The sequence below is a fragment of the Gordionus sp. m RMFG-2023 genome, chromosome 5, assembly GCF_954871325.1.
Source record: "Gordionus sp. m RMFG-2023 chromosome 5, tfGorSpeb1-WG-v2, whole genome shotgun sequence".
In the NCBI taxonomy this organism is placed as follows: Eukaryota; Metazoa; Nematomorpha; class Gordioida; order Chordodea; family Parachordodidae; genus Gordionus; species Gordionus sp. m RMFG-2023.
The window spans coordinates 9,535,666-9,555,751 of NC_088779.1; the positions used below are offsets into that span (position 1 = coordinate 9,535,666).

Consider the following 20,086-nt stretch of genomic DNA (forward strand, 5'->3'; position numbering starts at 1 on the left):
TTTTTAATTAAAAACTAAATTTTTTATATATTACGCCATCTAACGGAAATATATTTATGATATTTATGATATTTAAAATTTATTATTTATGTTATATTTTCTATGTAACATATCTCTTATACATATTTTAAATTTATGGATTACAATTCTTCTTTATTCTATTTTATTTATTTAGATAAAATTAATAATGGATAAATTTGTTTTACATAATAAACATTTTTTTTATATTTTTAAAATAAAATTGATAGGTTATTAAATAAAAATAATTTTACCTGTCAATTCTTGATTTACCTGTCCATTCTCAGTTTACCTGGCAATTTTCAGTTTAGTTACACCGATTTTTTTTCTCTTCTTATTTTCGTTCATGGCGAAAATAATAATTTCTTATGTTTTTGTTGCTAATTTTATCAATATTTTCCATGGCGAGTACATTGCGAATTGGAGTTCTATAGACTCGAGACCTCTTCCTAAGTGGTATGATGAAGCCAAAATTGGTATATTTATACATTGGGGTGTATTCTCGGTACCTGGAATGCATAGTGAATGGTTTTGGTGGAATTGGTTAGGTGATAAATCGCCTAATGACGTGAAAGATTACATGAAAAATAACTATCCACCTCATTTTAAATATCCTGAATTTGCTGTAGATTTTAAAGCTCAGTTTTTTGATCCTTACAAATGGGCAGATTTGTTCAATAAGTCTGGAGCAAAGTAAATAATATATGAATTTGATTTTCTATTCAAAAAAGATATGTTGTTTTAACCAGTAAGCATCATGAAGGATATACAATGTGGCCATCAAAGTTTTCTTGGAATTGGAATAGTCTTGATATTGGCCCAAAAAAGGATATTGTAGGTTATAATGATTAAATTACTATTTTTATTTTTTGCAACTTAAAATATTATGGATAATTCAAGTATTTTAATGTTGGATATTGTTTTTAAAAAGGATATAAAAACCTTATTTTTTTAAAAAGATAATGTTTGAAGTCAGGTTTAATATTTGGTTCAATTTTTTTTTAAAAATTACTTTAGACAAAAATATGAAATTATAGAAGTATATATTTTAAAATAAATTATTTGAGAGCAGGAATTTAAATTATAATTTCTAAGACTAGAAAGTTTGAAAATGTTAGGCTGGAACTTCATTTCTAATGAGTATTTCCATATCAAATCAATAAAAAAAACTCTAAATATTATGAAAAAAAAACAATTTGCATTCTTTATATTTTGGCAAATAAAATTGAATATATTTACCTTCAAAATTAAGAAATTTATTTAAAAAAATATATTTAATATTAGATAAATAAATGCATGATATGAAACACTATGTTAGCTGTTAGATTTAATATTTTTATTTTGAAATAGAATATAATGTGTAAAAATATAAAACAATGATATAATATTCTAACATTTAAATAATGTTTTTCAAAATTTTATCTATAAGCAAGAACATTTTATAGTACTCTGAATTTGTTATGCTGAAACATGTTGCACCAGAGCTGAGGACAGTATTACAGTGTTATATTTGATAAATTATTTTTGAAAATATATTAAAAATATTTAATGTTTTATCTTTTGTTTAAAAAAATTCAGATAGATAATTATCCAAATTTTCCACCAATTCTTCCAATTTTCCATAAATTCTCCCTCAAGAAACAGAGAAAAATAAACATTATTCTTAGAGCTTCTACCATTTTTGATTTTCTATGAGTTTCTTTAAAATATTATTTTTAATTATTTTATTCTGTAAAATCCAGTGTCCACCAAGGCTATTTGAGTTTAAATAACAGATGTATTGGAGGAAATAATATACAGATCTTCATATATATTAGGGGCCTACAGAGGTACCTTTTGGATGGCCCATCCCAAATTAATTTTTTTTGGCCCAGCTTGAATTTTTTTTGGCCCAACCTGGCCCAGATTTTATATTTTCAGTCCTGGCTGATTTTTTTTATTTTCAAGTCTGGCCCTGGTTTTTAAAAAATATATTTATTTTTAATTTATATATATATATAATAATGGCGATTTAAAATATGGCCAGCCCATGTGCCTGGGCATAGGACCAGACCTGCAGGTCCCTGACATACATACAGTAAAATTTATATAATTTAGGCTACTCTCAAACTTGACTTATATTTTGAGTCCCAATCAAATTCCTATTAATTGCTATTAGAAAGTATAAAGTCTTTATAAATTGAGTACCTATCTAAGCGAAAATCGTGGTCCCAACAGTTCCCAAATTAGTTAGGTTTTAGTTAGTGAAATCACAACTTTGCTATTTTTAAAAATGGTCCAATTAATATTTAGCAAAAATAATATTATATAAGCCTCAAGATTTGACAAATAGAGGTTCAACCATTTCTGCCATCTATGAGTAAAATCTCCAGGCTTACATAAGATTATATTGTCTATAAAATATAAGTATAATTGATTTTATAATGAAGTTAATTTTTATCAAGCCCAGTTGTTAACAAAAAATAATTTTTTTCATGGAATATTATCATTCTTGTAAACAGCAAAAAAGCTCAAATGCATGTTATCCTCACCTTCTAAAATCAAAAATGTGAAGGCCATTAGTTCCATGATCCATTTTATACAATTTATTTTAATATTTTATATTAAGAAATTAAAATAAAAATATTTATTTTTAATTAAGCTGTGGCTAAGCTAAGATATACTGAGTCCAAACTATCAGATATATCAGATTTAAATCAAATAGACACTAGTTAGAAAGGAAATCCTGCTGAAAATAAATATTTGAAGGAAATAACTGAGTAAAAAAATGTAAATGTTAACTTTTTATAATTAAATTTTTTTAAATTGAATGAACATAAAAAGCGTAAAGGAATAAGTTAAAAATAAAATGAATACGTTATAAATTCTTACTTATTAAAATAAATACCGTGAGCCATTTTTTTCTCAAAAAAACAATTTCAATTATTAAAAATTTTGGCCCACCCTTTCAACTCCGAAAAATTTGTGTGAACATTATATATGCTAGTTTTAGATCAGTAACGAAATTTGAACTCGATAGCTTTTATATTACCGAGATATTAAGGGCTATAGTAGTGTTGTTAAAAAGGCCGATTTGGGTCAATTTTAAAGAACGACCCATTTAAGATTCAAACCAAGGTAATATTATGTAATCCTTGAGATTTGGGAAATAGAGGTCCAAACCTATCTGTCATCTATGAGCAAAATCTCCAGACTTACAAAATATTATTTTGGCTAACATCTTAGAGCCGTTTTTAAAAAACGACCAAAATCGGGTTTTTTAACTTTTATAGGATTAGATTTTTTTTATAGATTGAACACTTGATTTTTTAGCACTTAGACTTTTAGACAGTACTTTTGGATTTTACACTTTTCTTTTTTTTTACTAGCATTAACAACACTAGTTAAAGGTGCAAAACGCCATTTTAACTATTTTCGGTAATTAAATAATTAGTAAATTAATGTAAAGTAATTGTAGCACCATCTTTGATTTTTAGACATTATTTACCTTTATATTTTTTTGCTGTGCAAATTATTCAAGGATATAATAGGCAATCAGTTAAAAAACAGAGGGGAAAAAATTGGAAGTCCTAATCTTTATGAGAATTTAGTCTTAAACTTTATACTGGACATAAGATTAAGATAAGGATATACACATTTATTTCTATTTCCCCTCCCCCCTTAATTATCAATCGCTTAGTTCATAAATACCAAATATATAATTAAAATTAATTTAGTTTTTAATTTAAGAGATGAAAATTAAAATGTAAATATAGCATCCCTCTTAAATAATTTTTTTTAATAATTAAATAAAACAAATATTTATTGATATTAAGAACTTTTTACAAAAATTAAGACATGAACCTTTATATATATATACATTATTGAATTAAAAATATATATTAAAAAACAAATAATGATATATTATAAATTAAATATAAAAAAAAATACGTATATAATAGAATTAAAAATATATATTAAAAAACAAATAAGGATATATTAAAATCTGAAGATGATAGCAAAATCCTTCATCGGGGTCCCCTGAGATCCAGGTTTCATTTTTTTCCTATGATTTTAAAACTTGAGGGCCTCATTTTCAAACATATTTAAGGTATTGGTAACGATTGGTATGAACACTGTTGATGAGGTCAGAGTATTTGTTTTTTTTAAATTTCACCCTTTCGATGGCAGAAAATGAGAGGTTGTACTTTGCTTCAAAATCAAGACAGGTATAGTCCTTAATAAGTGGGAGACCATTAGTCCAGGGAATGAAGGATATACCATCGAGGCGTATAACGCTTTCGTGAGTGGCCCACTGGTTCGAGGGTGGATGGAACATTAACTTTTTTAAAATGTAGTTGTAAGATTTATGATGAGGTTGTCGTCCACAGGAGAACTAGCAGTGCAAGGGATGGTGAGCTTTTGATTCAATGGGCTGGCCACAATCGATGCAAATGGAGGGAACTCCAGCATCACGAAGGGCTATGGATATACGTAGCTGTTCGCCAGTCATGAGGAGGCCAAGATTGGAACTAGGGATGGCTTTGAATCATTCATACTATAATACTATGTTATTGAGATTGTCCTCAAAGGGATTGTAGAAATTAGATATTCAACAGAACGGCCGATCAGCATCCAAATTTTTTTCAATGCTGGAGGCAGGACGGCAGAGGGTGGATAAGCAATTACTGTCCCAAAAGGAGGGTCTGGGAAAGGTCAGGATCTAAAGGAGTGATAACCTGAGTTTGCATATAATACTATGTTATTGGGATTGTACTCAAATTAAATAATGTGTTTAATTTGGACAAATTGTTAAGGGATATGTTTAAAAAAATTTCATGGCCTTTTCACCTCCTATCTGTGATCCAAGATATGTCATCTCATCTCTGTTGATCACGTGGTATGTGGTGTCTAAATGAATGAATGTAAGATTTCGGAAACAAATCTGAGGAGATTGAGTAATAGTCCTGTAATATTTGAGAGATTCTCAATGATGTGAGAGATGGACAGGATTGTGGAAAGGTTGCCCGAGACAATGTCATCACCGAGATACCAGGAATTTAAGGTAAGGATAGATTTAGATTGAATTTCCTAGATTATTTTGTGGATCCAAATGCAAAGAAGACAGGGCCTAGGGGATCTCCCTGTTAAATTCCCTCCTGAGATTTGATTATGTTATTAATTTAGAAAGTTAGAGCTTGAATAACTGGAGAATGTATGAAGAATATTCAGGATATTTGTTGCAAAAGAAGAACGAAGTGTTGATGTTTTATTGTATTAAAGGCAGAAATCAAGTTTTTTAATATATATTTTTAATTCAATTGTGTATGTATTATAAATGTTCATGTTTTAATTTTTGTAAAGTTTTTAATATCAATAAATATTTATTCAATAAAAAAAATTTAAATTAAATGTTTAATTGAAAAAGTTCTATTATTGAATAAAGAAAGAATGAATTATGATGAAAAAAAAGAAAGAATAAATGAAAGAATTAAAAGTATTGTTATTTTTTTAATGAAAATTATTTTTAGGAATAACCCCAATGACAATAATAATACCTAAAGGCAATTCTCAGTTAAATATGCTTAACAAGAAATCAAAATCTTGATTATTTCTTATATGTGTAAATATTAAAAAAATTTTGCATGATTTTTTCCAGAGTTGTTAAAAGATACTTTTCAAATGCATCTAGATACAGATATAGCTCTAAAATGTATGTAAATGCTACATCGTCTATTAACGTATCTAGTTAGAAATATTATTTTAAAATTTTTTACTTCTAAATCGTGTATTATACGAAAGAAGAGATATTATTTTTTAAATTTTTTACTTCTAAATCTTGTATTATAAGAAAGAAATAAATATAAAAAAATGTATCATTTTGAGTCAATATTTCTTTATGTTTTAAAACCTTAAACCTGGACGCGAACCCTTTTTAAAAATTTTATTCCTGAATTCAGACCCTTTTTTTGTCGAAGGGTTCCCATGCCCGTTTTCAATGTAAAAAAATGTAAAATAAATTATATCCAAATATATTTAAGCAGATATCTCTAAAATAGTATCTAGATAGGATTCTTGTTAGATAAGGGTATATCGATATACAGGCAAAAGTGCGTGCCACATTTTCGTACCTAGATACTTTGACAACCGATTTTTTAAGAGGAGCTAAAAATGTGATATTATATTATTTAAAATAATGAAGGTCTAGCTAGTCGGGGCTCAGACCACTCCATAAGCCGAAAACATTAAAAAAATTATTCGGTTTTTGGAGCTGTTCGACCTTCGACATGCTCTAATTTAGAGTAACAAATAGGATTAAAAAAAATACTTCAACGAACAACATTCATTCATTATGTGAACCCTTCGACAAAAAAAAAGATCTAGGTTCAGGAATGAAATTTTTTTTGAAAGGATTTGGAGGACATAAAGAAATATAGACCATTTTTTTTTTCAAATATAAAATGGAAGTTTAAAATGAAAATATTTTGAAAGATGCTAAGAAAGTAACAAAATTTTTAATATTTTTTTAACACTTAGAACCTTTGAACTCTCCACTCCGGGTTTGGGTTCAGCAAAAATACCAGGGTTACGGCTTCACATCTCTTTATATAATGAGTTGATTAACTTTTTATGAATAAAAAACAAATAGTAATTGAATTATTCGTAGTGTTAAACGGCTCGATTTGAGCCCATTTTTTAAGACGGATATTTTAGTGACAAAAATATTGCTAAGCCTCAAGATTTCTCTGATAAATGTCCATAGGCGCGTAGGAACCTCCCCCCCCTTAACAAATTTTTTTGTAAAAATAAAAGTTTTCGTGAATTATGAATTACGAAGTACTTTATTCTAAACGGATTATATTCTATTTAAAATTTTACCAAAAAGTTAAATGAATTTAAATATTTATTTTTTGTGTATTAATCCTATAAAGATTTAACATATTTTCTTATATTTTTTTGAACCTTAAAAATTCATCTCTATTAATAACGACGATTAGGCAACATTTCTAGGGTTTATTAATGTCCAGATATCCGAGACAGAATTTGTTGAGTTCAATTATTTCTGAGACTTCATTTACTACAAGAAGAAAGAAACTGCAAAAAGTATGCCCGACAAGATAGAGCATTCAATATCAAGCGATCACCGCATTTTTGGATCCTAGAAGAGCCTATTTTGAATGCCTTAGGGATCTTATATGAATCAGATTTTTTATCTGAAGCAGATACATTATTAGATTCAGTATGATGGCCGATTTTTTTTGCATTAGAATATATTAATAAATTATTTTGCTCCACAATTAATATTTTTCACAAAATTTGACTGAAGCTATGAGAATCACGATGACCGCATAAAATTATGAGATATCAACCATTTCAAGAGATTTATGTGATTGTTGAAGCGAAAGCGAAATTATAAGAATTTGATATTCGCAAGCTTAGACTTATACTTAGATAAACAAATGGCTTCAATGTTAACGTGGATTCAATTGAGGATATTTATAAAATAACTGTTGTTGTTCCACTTTTGGATACATTTTTGACTCAAATCAATGAACGTTTGGGATTCATCAAATGACTATGCAATTAACAAATACGATTACCTATAAATCTTTCTGAGAATATATTAAATCTTGATATTGAAAAAAAAAATATTTTGCTAAATTTTATTCAGAGAATATAAATGTGTCTGAAGGCCATTAATTTCAGAATTTAAATCTTGGTATAAAAGATAGTAGGCAACTCTCCAAGAAACGCTATGGAAGCATTGCAATACTTTAAAATATATTTTCAAGTTTTTTTTCAAATATAATAAAATTACTATGTATTAAATTTTATATTTATTAGTTCTCATAATTTTTTAATGTTCCAAAAAATTATTGCCCCCCCCCCATCCCTCCTCCCTGAAAATTCATGGCTACGCGCCTGGATACCCAATGTGCTATATATGAGCTATATCTTTAGGTTTGCAAAATTTTCCTGATTAAAATATTGAGTTGACCATTTTTAATAATCGACCATGTAATAACACTAATCATTCGTGATAAGGCCCTATATAGCCCCTATGCCATGAACAAAAGATTTCATGTTTGTTTGTTTACCAATGATTTTTTTGGGCAGTATATTAATTTTTTATTGCGTTGGTTGAAATATAGATTAGTAAGTAAATAAAACCATGTGAATATCGGATTGTATGAATATCAGATTGCATAGGTGAAACATTTGTGTGATTGTCATAGCCCTATTGCTAATATTGTGGCAAGATGCATATCGATAGTTTATTTCTCTAAGAGACATTTTAGTCAGATAGCACAAAAATAATTACTCAATTTAACTGTTTACCCTGTAAAACGTTTGTTGGTATCTTTAATATTCAGCACTTATATCATCGATTTACTCCCATTTATCAATTGTTTAAATTCATCCAAATTTTTTTAAATATAGATAAAAATTTAGAACATCCAATATGTAAGCAGAATGCCACTTATGGCAATATAAGATTATTTTTTAATAAATTATAACTTCTTTAGAGTTTTAGAAGTATAGGGATTTATTGTTTTTCTCTTAATAAATCTAATTTAGATTTCGTTATGAGAGAAATTATCATAAATTTTATTCATCTTAGCAAACTGATGTAATAAAGCACCAAATTCCTAGTGATATCAAAAATTTATGCTTCAATTCATCCATTAATTACAAGAAAAGAATATATAAAAAATAACTTAGCGTTTGATGTAAACCTTTTTAAAATATTCCTTTAGGGATTTTGAATTAACGATTGATTAATTATTAGAAATTTAAAATGAATTATATAAAATTAAAATCACAAATAAATCATTGAACCCCTAATATAACCAAACCCATTTTATCTGATTTTAATGTTCGGGTTTAGGTTCAAACCGATTATAAAAAGAGTTCGAGTTTAAGGTAAGTTAACCAACGAACGTGTTTAACCGGGATTGAATTCACGATTTTTTTTATCTATATCTATTTTTAAAAATTAAATATATTTAGCATTATTTGCAAAAGCTATAAAAGAAACGACGGGATTAAAATTTGGATTATATTATTCGTTGTTTGAATGGTTTCATCCACTTTACTTGAAAGATAGGTCTACAAATTTTAGCACGCAGGAATATGTTGAAGTAAATATTTTAATTTATAAAATAAATAACCATACTTATAATGTTCTATACATATATAAGCAAATTTCCTATCCGCAAATTATGGAAATAGTTAACCAATATCATCCTGAAGTTTTATGGCTCGATGGCGATAATGGTCCTCCAGAATATTGGAAAAGCTTAGATATATTAGCCTGGTTATACAATAAAAGGTAAACGTTTAAGCCTTCATACATTGTTTTAATAAGGCAGAAGAGGTCCATAGTCCATACTAAAATAAATTATATTTTTTAGCAAGTCAGGTGAATTAATTATTAAAACAAATTTGATATCAAAAGGGGAGAAGGAATTACGGATTCATATATCGGCTTCACTATGCAACTTGGCCTCAAGTTATTTAAAACCTTGCCACTCACTGGGGGAGGGGGGATCCAGGTTCTATTATCAATTTGTTTCAGAAATTGACCTGAAGAAAATAAATGCACTGACCGTGGCTGAACCTGATGGATAACTTTGACACATTCCAAGGTTACTCAGCTTTCTAAAATATTCTTAGCAGTTTATTTCTTGGCCTGCTACTTTTTGTAAAAAATTTTTTTTATTGAATTCTTTTGATTCTCAATTAATATCGGTGCATCTGTGATAAAAACAATGAGAAACAAATTATTTTTATATATTTTACGGGTCCGATAAAATTTTGTCCAAACCCGTTGAATAATTTTTTTGTTAAATCAGTCCGATTGAGTTTACGGGAGAACGTATTTTCCAACCGAACTGGACAGGTCTATGGAAGGATTATTATTATAACGAAAAAGGAAAGTAGATGGCATTAGATCCCAGAAACCCGATTAAAAAATTTTCGGAGATTTGTTTTTGTTAAAAATTTTTACACCAAAAAATATTCGAAGATCACAAAAGATTTTGGAATTTTAGGTAAAACTTTATCAAACATCTTTTTGAGCATTCTAAAAAAAAACTTCAGGAGAGATTAAAAATCCCTGAAGATTTTTTTATTTTGAAAAAATTTTAATCTCTAGAACTTTTTAGCAAATTCTTGAGAAACAATTGTTCGCGATTCTGCCTACTATTGAATAGAATAAAAGCAACGTTGGATGGGGAGTATGTATTAGAATAAATATCACCAACGGAAGGTTTTATCTGTATGAGAGAGAGGGTTATAAAAACCCCCCTGATATATCTACTTTGCATGATAAAAATGACGCCTAAACTAAGATTTTGGGAGAGGAATTAATTAGAGAAAGAAAAAAATCAGAATTAATGTTACTTTGACATATTTAAACTTAATATCATTATAATATTTATTTTTTAACTTTATTACTATTTTGAAAAAATGATGTACATAAAGAGCATGGAATATATTGAAAATGAATGATAATTTTAAAAAAAATTAACATTAAAAATTTCAAAAAAGACAAAAATTAGAACATTGAAAAATAATATCTTATCATGACAGGCACTGAACTATGAACTTACTCTATTTGCATATAATGATTGAGATTTGTTTGTTTTACACACATTAGGAATGATTATTTTAGTTTTTAAAACATCTATATTATAAGCCTATTTTTTTAATATCAAAAGTCCAGTAAAATCTACCTTGGTTACTAACGATAGATGGGGTTATGGTTGTCCATGTCATCACGGAGGCTATTTTACATGCGAAGACAGATATATACCAGGTTTAATGCCATTTATTACAAATAAAAAAAATGTGGTACGACACAATCTTATAGGGTTGGGCATGGTTATTGATTTAAATCGACGATTATTTTAAAAATAGGAATCAAGATTTAAATCATTCTAAAAATAGGAATCAAGATTTAAATCATTTAAAAAATAGGAATCAAGATTTAAATCAATCCTCTCATTTCTTTGTATTTTGATATTAATTCGTTTTTGAATAAGTTTTTTTAAAACCCAGTTCAATTAAATTTAAATGATTCCGCCGTGTGGAAGAATGACCACTCTTTTTTAAAAAAAATAATAATCATGTTTGCAAATTTGATTTAAAAAATAAATAACATTTAAAGGTAAATTGATGCCACGAAAGTGGGAGAATTGCATGACTCTGGATAGGCATTCTTGGGGTCATCGCAGGAATATGGATCTCGAATCTGTATTAAGTATGAATGAATTGTTGGAAATCTTGGCCGAAACCATCAGGTGAGTGGTTAAAATTATCTTACCTAATTTATTATAATACTTAATAAAATGAATTTTACATTATTTTAGGGGTCACGTAATGTTCACCTTTGTTTATTTATAAAGATTATATCTGTCATATAATATTTATATTATTTAAGGCAAACCATAGCGGATGGTTAGGGAGTTGAGATAACCAAAATTGTCTAAACTTATCAATTTATATTTAATTATTATAATATTTTACTAATTTTTAAATCAAATTCTATATATAGATATATAATTTTTTTACCTTTTTTTTATTCGGCATGATGATTTTTCCTTAAGGTATAATTTATTTTACAATAGATTTAAAAAATAAATAATGAATTTACATAGTTATGGCGGGAATTTATTAATCAACGTCGGTCCCACGTCAGAAGGAATAATTGTCCCCATATTCGAGGAAAGATTATTACAATTGGGCAAATGGCTAGATGTAAACGGGGAGGCCATATATGCTACTCAGCCTTGGAAGTCTCAAAAGGAGCCGTTCCAAAAAATTTGGTTTTTATGAACATTTATTATACCATACCAACGATATAGTATGTAATTAAATAAGTATATATGTATGTTTAATTTATTTATTGGAAATATTACTTATAACCAGATCTATGAACATCCTTCTGAAAAAGGGTAAGGTGTGGCAGTGAAAAATCATTAAATCAGGTCAGGGTTCAAGTGGGTTAAGGTTCGATGTCTATAAAAATTTTAAATTTACATAAAATGGATACTAAAATAAAACGAAAAATGATTTTCACAAAAAATGTTTTTAATAACTGAAAATAAAAAAAACAATATTTTTTGAATATTTAAAAATGATTTTTTATTATATAAATATTTTACATGGTATTTTTTAAAATACTTTTCAAATTTTTTATAATTTAAAGAAAATTCTTGAACCCTGATGAAAGAATTTATTAAAATTTAAGAGTTTTTTTTAACATATAAATAATTATTAAATATTTTAAAAGGTATACCTTAAAGGATATGAATTTTGGCGAGTCTTCCCTTAATCATTACTCTATTTATGCAATTTTTATGGATTGGCCCAGGCCGGAAGACGGTTACCTATTGAAATTGACAATGATGGATGTTCCCTTCAATAATGCCGGTACTACTATGAGGTTGGAGCTGAAATTGTTAGGTTATTCCGACGCAGGACCCAAGAAAAACATTCCATGGAGACGCAAAACCAAAGATAATGAATCTATTTTCATAGCCAATCTCTCTAACGTCCCCTTGGTCAAATTACCTTGCAAACACGCCTGGGTCCTCAAGTTCCTATTGTACCCATCACCGGATAACGATGAGCAATTGGACGAGAATGACCCTATATTAACGAATTCGATATAAATAAACACGTTTTTTTATTCCATTTTTATACGATTTTGTATATTTATAAGCGCGCGCTATTTATATAAAATAATTTTTTATATAATAAGGATAATGTGTGATTATGAAATTATGTTAAAAGGATTTAATCATAGGTCATCTTGGGCAAAAAATTTGGGCAAAATATTCGGTTCTTTTAAATGTGATAAAATCCTTTCATTGGAATTTAAAAAATAATATATTAAATAAAACCTTGATTTTATAAGAAATCACGATTATAATTTAATTAGCTTTTACCAATCGATTCTTTATTAAAAAGGAAAACCAATTTCAATGGAATAATGTTTTAGAAATCCCATTTTTTAATTATTTTTCGATACAATAAAATTTTTATTCGAAATAAAAAAAAAATGCCATGTGTATTTTAAGAATCCTTTCCATTTATAATCTTTGTCATTATTTAGAAACCTGAGTTAGCCGTTTTTAAAAATCGGCTCAAAACGAGCCGTTTAACATTATTTTTTTTTAATTCTAAACAGATATTTAGTATATTACAAATTAATACTATAAAAAATTTGTGTAAATAAAATTTTGAGAATATACTATGTATTTATAAAAAAAAATGATATTTTTAATAAAAAATATAACATATATTATATAATGTATTTAATCCTTTGCGTATTTATTCCATGGCAGGAAAACTATAATTTTATTATGTAATAGATACTATGAGTGTTAGCTAGTGTTAACTTTCACCAAAGATTATATTAATCATAACTATATATAATCATTATAACCATATCTAATTGGCGAATATAATAATTCATGTTGTATAAATTTTTTAAAAAAATACGGCCCGGCATGGGTTTTTTTAAAAATAAAATTTTCTGGCCCGGCCCGGCTTAGGTATATTTTAAAAATTTAAAATACGGCCCGGCCCTGGTATCCGGGTTTAGGGCTGGGCCTGCAGGTCTCTGATAAATATCTTATACTCATTTGTATTTGGACCTTGAAAATAATTTTAGGAAGAAACATGATAATTAAATTTAAAAATCAAAATGTAGTTGATTAGTGATTTTGAACTCGGCTAATTACAATATTAAATTTGTTAATTTTCAATTAATGAATGATTATATTTATTTAATTAAGGTTAAATAATAAAAGTCAATTAAGCTTCAACTGTTAATGCTAAATTAATATTTATTGAGTGATATTGATATATTTTTAACACAGAATTTGATTGCAAGCTGACAGAGTGAACATATAATTTATATGTATAATCTAAACTAATAATTAAAATAGTATTCATTTAATAAAAATTTAGATAGTTTTATTAATTTTTTAAATAATGAAATCAAATCTATATATTACTCAATAGAATTATAAAAGAAAAATTTATTTTTAGTTCTAGAGGATATTAAGGAGCAATTTTTTAAAAAAATTTTTGCTTCATGGGGCTATTCAAATTTTTTAGGAGGCTTGAGCCCCTGCGCGCCCTCCTAGCGACGCCACTGCTAATTAGCCTCTGATCTTTGGGTTGGGCTACTCTCCCTTTACACTAAATTCTTCTTCTACTAATTACCCATATAAAATCTGCTTAATGGTCCCCCAACTCTAAAATTTACTGAATTATCACGTATTGGAGTAATTATAGACTTTATTTTATGTATCTTTATACAAACTTGAAAAAAAAGAAATAAGTCAAGTTGGCCTTCTAAGTGGAATACGAGAATGTTTTCGTTATTAAACAAGAGAGAGGACAATTTAAACCGATATATTTTCCTAATTATATTTTATAATTGAATTTATTAAAAAAATATATATATTTGTGTTTTGTGCTATAATTTATAATTAGGGAAAGTGCGTCCGGCGGAAGTTCAACAAAATAAAAACATGTAAAAAAAGTAGTTGAGTCTTGAGTTATTTTTTGTCAAATTTTAGCATTTTTGATCTTAACAATTTTATAAAAAAAACGATTCTATCAAATTCTAAATAATTTTGAGAAAATTATATTTTATATTGGTTTATAGTTATAAATATTTCAAAATGCGAAGTTTTTGGGCCACCATATTATAATAAATTATTTCTTACTTATATATAATCCTTTCTCCTATCCTAACTTACACTAAATCTTATTTTGTATATATCATCTATTGGGGCGGTAGTTAAAAATTTTGTTTAATTAAATTTTTACGCCACACTTTCTGGATTCGGCACAAATTCCCTGATATTTGCATCATGTAACAATAAAGCAAGAGTTTGCAATAAACCTGAAAATTTTAACCCCATAATTAGTTTGCTTAATCTGTAAACATTTCCAATAATTAATAGCATTCCAAAATGTGATCACGTGGTTGAGTGATTAAATAACGCTAGATATTTAAAAAAACAAACTAGGCAGATATTTTTTTTTAAACTTGCTATTTTCATAAGAATAAAGAGTATAAAATAAATATAAATGATGTCCATAAGGATTGTAACATTCTAATGTAAAAATAAATTTATTTAATTAAAACGAAATTCTCATAAATCATATTTTCAATTTTTATAAAAGTTTTTTAATAAGAATTTCTAAATAATGATATCATTTGAATATAATGTTAATTCAAAGTTTATGTTAATAAAGGTAATATATAAAATATATTTTATTTAAAAGGAAAGCATTTTTCTCTTATATACTTTATTAAGAATATATAGTATTGATTAGAAACTCGTAGCAGATTTTTCTAGCCAAACACATATTACCCTTAAGATTTCGGCAAATAATGACAGGAAGTTAAGGCCCTTCTTTTGAGAAAGATTAAGGCTTTAGGTATTTTTTTGGCCTAAGGTTTTTACCAGGGATCTAAACCGAAACTGAACACCTAGCCGGATTTTTATCGAATCCGATATTTTTTTGGCCTAAGGTTTTTACCAGGGATCTAAACCGAAACTGAACACCTAGCCGGATTTTTATCGAATCCGAACCCTAAACTGTTAAATGATTTGTCCGAACCTTAACGGAACCTGTATATTCTTTTAAACCAGTTCAAGATTCATGATTTTGTGCTTATAAAATTATGTGAAAGATTATTAGTATATTAGTATATTGATAACATTCTAATTTAATTTTTAAAACCTTACTATTTTACAACATTTAAATATTTTTAAGCTTAGGTCTTGTCCTGGGTCGATTTTTATACTTAATTGCTTTTTAGTCTAGGATAAAAAGCTTTTAAACTGGAACACCCTATTTTTGATTTGTTTTAAGTATTGGCATTGTTATTTTTCGTATTTTTTTTTGTTTTTTCTTTAAATTTAAATTTTTTCTACGTTTATGCTTAGAAACAAATCGAACCCAATATATAAATTATTTACATTAGAATTATAAATAACACATCAAAATATAATATTACTGATTGGTAGAGCACATAAAAAGAAACTACCCTCTAGAACTCATAAATTTTACAAAATATCCAACAAATAAAAAATATAAATCGAATGTAGGTTTATATACAAAAGTGTTCAAACCCGTTTTTATAGGTTCGAACCGAACCTATATTTTTTTTGAACTGAACTTGAACGTTGAACAATTATTTTTATCTAAACTAAACCGATATTCGTTTCGGTTCAGATCCCTTATTTTTACAATATTAGAATTTAACAATTTCCGCTTATCTCACATAAGAGCACGTAGGCCTAGGGTGCATCGAGTAAAGAGGTGAGTGGAGAAGGGGGGGATAAATTTTTACAGATGCTGGAGCCTATAAAAAATTGCAGAAGGGCTTATTAGAACTTTTGTTGGGGGAGGGGGGGGGGTGTCGGACTGCAAGATATTTGGCTTATGCCTATGGGTCGATCTTTTGGATGTCTTTTACAAAATATATTTGTATTAACTGGTCTCATGCTGGGCCACATATTATGATTTGAAAGCTATAAACTCTTGATTATTAAATTATTGGGCTGGATTAACAAGATTTTTTATGTGACTTTATTATAAATAAAAATCATATACCTTAAGGGTTAATAGTATCATCAATCAACTCTTTTTTCTTCTTCTCTTTATATGTGTAATATTTAAAATAAATTGTCGGTTGATAAAGTGCTTAAAATGGTCTATTAATCCTAATTTCGTCCACTGTTATTATTTACTAATATTAATATTGCTCACCTATTCAACACCAACATTTTTTAAAGAAAATGATATATCAAAGGATGAGCACATGGATTTCTATAAATTGAACGTAATAAAAGTGGAACCATTTATTGAGGTATTTATGAGGTACATAAAGAATCCTGTTTCACATAATTGTCCCAAAATCAGGAGAAAGCATGCGCAAGAATGTCGTTCCAAGATGCCAATGCACACCAGAATGTACAATCACACACTAACAATTGTAGAGAACTTAAGTGTCTTGCCGGGATTTGTGGATTCGCTGTTTGCAATCATAAGATAGATTGCAAAATAACTTACGGGATACATGCAAAGAGGATTTATACGCTTATGGTGCATTGCGAAGAAAATAAAAAAAATTGCCAATTCTTTTTAATTAGCAAATAATATCATATTGTTTGTAAATAATTTACGATGAATATTTAAATAATTTGCATATTCAGGTTTTAAAGAAAATTTGAAAAAATTATATTTCAATTCTTAGTAAGATTCTGGAAAATGTCTAAAATCTTAAAAAGCAATTAAGAAATGATAGTTTTTAGGATTTTGTATAAAGATTCAGTATTTGCAAAAATGCAAACTATTCCAGGCATTACATCCTTCTTGGAAATAAAAACTATTTTTTCAAGACTCATCATTTTTCATCTTAATAGAAAATATTAAAGAAAATAATGGACTTAGATATGATTATTGCAATTATATGGGGAGAGAGGCAGCTTAAGATGATATTAAATCACCCACCCCTCCCATCTCTAATCTCACTCATAATAGTATTTCGCTTCGATTTGTTTACTAATTTTCTATAGTTTTAATAAGAGCTCTTGGGTATTTCTCAAAGACTTTAGATGAATTTAATACTTTAACAATATAATTTGAATTTAGTGTGGGTTTGCCTAGTATTGTTGATAAGTCGAGTTTTTACGACAAACTCAATTTAGAGTCGTAAAGTCGTAAAATACGACTTTAAATTGAGCGACTCAATAAAGTGTTTTGCTACTCAAAACTTAAATAGGATTTTATCTAAATTGACTCGACTTAGCTAATTAACAACACTAGTTTTACCACATGTAGGTTGTTCAAGGATATGATTGTAAATAGGTATATGTAATATAAGGGTTTTGCCCACTGGCGTAGCCAAGATATTAGTAGTGGGGGGGGGGGGGGATTTTAATAGTAGCAGTTATTTTTAAAATTAATTAACTTTAACATGTTTTTCTTTCAAATTCTTGTTTATAGTCATATGTTTACATTTTTTGGCATGAAAGGCGTAAGGGATGTATAGATGGGAAATTCCAGTTATAGACCCCCCCCTCTACAACTGACCACACTAATGTTTCACATCTTCTATGGTTATCAAATTAAATATAGTGTTGTTATAATATTCAGGCTTGATTTTGAGTATATGTATTTATTGTGGGATTCATTTCTTCAAATATTGCTGGGGATAACAAGGTGCAGATAAGAAATTCTGCGGCCTGTTGGGCAATTTTTTTTATTGGTCACTTGGTCAATTGGATCTTTGGGCATTTTTGTATCATCGAAGTACATCCTCCTTGTTCGACTTATTCTATTTTTTAGCATTTTATATTGTATGTGAAAAAACTCTAATTACTATATAATAATTAAGATTAAATCGCAATATATTTAATAATGAAGGAGTTCCAAAATCTATCCCTACTGAGAAAAGAATAATGATTGACATAATATATTCGATAAGCGTGTGACATGATATTATATGCAATTAAATATCAAATTTAGGATAGTACCCAAGTTCTACCTTATAGCACATATCAGGATTAATTACTTTATTTATTGCTATTTTTATAGATTTATTTTGAATGTACGCGAAGGTTATAAGAGAAACTCCCTCTGGCGACTAAACTAAAAAAAATGTATCATGAAGTAGCTATATATATATATATATAGAGAGAGAGAGAGAGAGAGAGTGCATATTTTATAAAAGGTCATAATTAGAACTCGCGATATTTATATAAGGTCATTCAAATATTATAATTGTTATAAATTATTTTAATTAATATTATAATATATTTAATATTATAATATATTTAATATTATAATATATTTAATATTATAATATATTTAATATTATAATTTATTTAAATTAATTTTAAATTATATTTTAATAATTATTATATACATTTTTTTTTTATTTTTATTTTTGTATTTTATTTTATTTTAATTAATATATTATTTTAATTTAATTTATTAAAATGCCATCTATAACAATTATTTATTCGTGAAGAACATAACATACACTATAAGAATGAATATTTATATAATTAATAAAATATTTAATGATGAGTTAATTATGATAATCAGGTATTTTAATATTAGTATTAGCCCATTCTTAACATAGATGGGGAAGGGAGACTAGTATTTTTAATGGGGTTGAAATATTAATTTACAAAAGAGTAATAGATTCATTATTTTCTAAGATTATCATATTTTTCAAATAATTTATCATTAAACCTTTGCCATTTCAGCGTACTTAACATTGTGAAACTAAATAACCTTTGAAATTATATTTTAAAAATATTTTCTTAACGGGAGGATGATATTTAAGCATTTATAATGTATTTCGACTTTCTTTTCACAGCAGCATTTCTTTCACCAAAATAAAAAGAATCATAATTTTCTTTATTAGATGTTAAATATATTGTGTTATTTATAGTTTGAGCTTTATTATATATTTTGGTGCTACATTTAGGGCTTTTTTAATAATATATTTTGAGAGTATTTTTTTTTATCACAATCCATAAGTTCTTAAAATATGGATGTGATATTGATGCCTAAAGAAAATATTTTCTTTCTTTTGCCCATACCATTTTGGGTAGCTTTGTAGACAATATACTAAACTTGTTTTTAAGATAACCTATGTTCCCTTTAACCACATATATTATACTTTAACATGTTTAACAAAATTTGTGTTGAACCCTTTATTATATTTTGTTTATAAAGGTTTTAAATTCAGCTTGCACATTGTCGTTTTTAACTTTTATTTAAAAAAAATTTATATCAAAAATTTTAATTTAGGGAAACTTATCTCCATAATTTAAATTTCACTACCTTCTTCTTCACTACCATGAGTATTAATCATTCTATAGATTAAAAAAATAATACATAAAATTTGTAATGATATTCTATCGAGTTACATTAATATATAAAATATAATCTTTATTTCGTTTTGGTTTTGTTATTTTTATCTATCTATCTATCTTAATATGAGTTGTAAATTTTCCATCTAATTTTGGTTGTC

The 20,086-nt window shown here is 27.1% G+C and overlaps 1 protein-coding gene across 2 annotated transcripts; it reads left to right on the plus strand.

The window, feature by feature from the left end:
* The first annotated feature begins 318 nt into the window (after positions 1–318).
* LOC135930552 (alpha-L-fucosidase-like) lies at positions 319–12,972 on the plus strand. Of its 2 annotated transcripts, none has more exons than XM_065467367.1 (8): positions 319–711; positions 750–856; positions 9,010–9,140; positions 9,201–9,331; positions 10,722–10,819; positions 11,171–11,303; positions 11,661–11,828; positions 12,296–12,972. In XM_065467367.1, exons 1-8 carry the CDS (start codon positions 365–367, stop codon positions 12,675–12,677), a joined length of 1,497 nt encoding a protein of 498 aa, XP_065323439.1. In that variant the 5' UTR covers positions 319–364; the 3' UTR covers positions 12,678–12,972. The 2 variants fall into 2 exon arrangements, with proteins under 2 accessions (XP_065323439.1, XP_065323440.1); XM_065467368.1 differs by having other exon boundaries at positions 768–856.
* The last annotated feature ends 7,114 nt before the right edge of the window (positions 12,973–20,086 follow it).

Coding starts and splice junctions, on each gene's coding strand:
- LOC135930552 (XM_065467367.1), top strand. CDS start 365: ATGGCGAAAATAATAATTTCTTATGTTTTTGTTGCTAATTTTATCAAT. Junction 712..749: donor TTCAATAAGTCTGGAGCAAA/GTAAATAATATA, acceptor TATTCAAAAAAG/ATATGTTGTTTTAACCAGTA. Junction 9,332..10,721: donor GCCTGGTTATACAATAAAAG/GTAAACGTTTAA, acceptor TAATATCAAAAG/TCCAGTAAAATCTACCTTGG.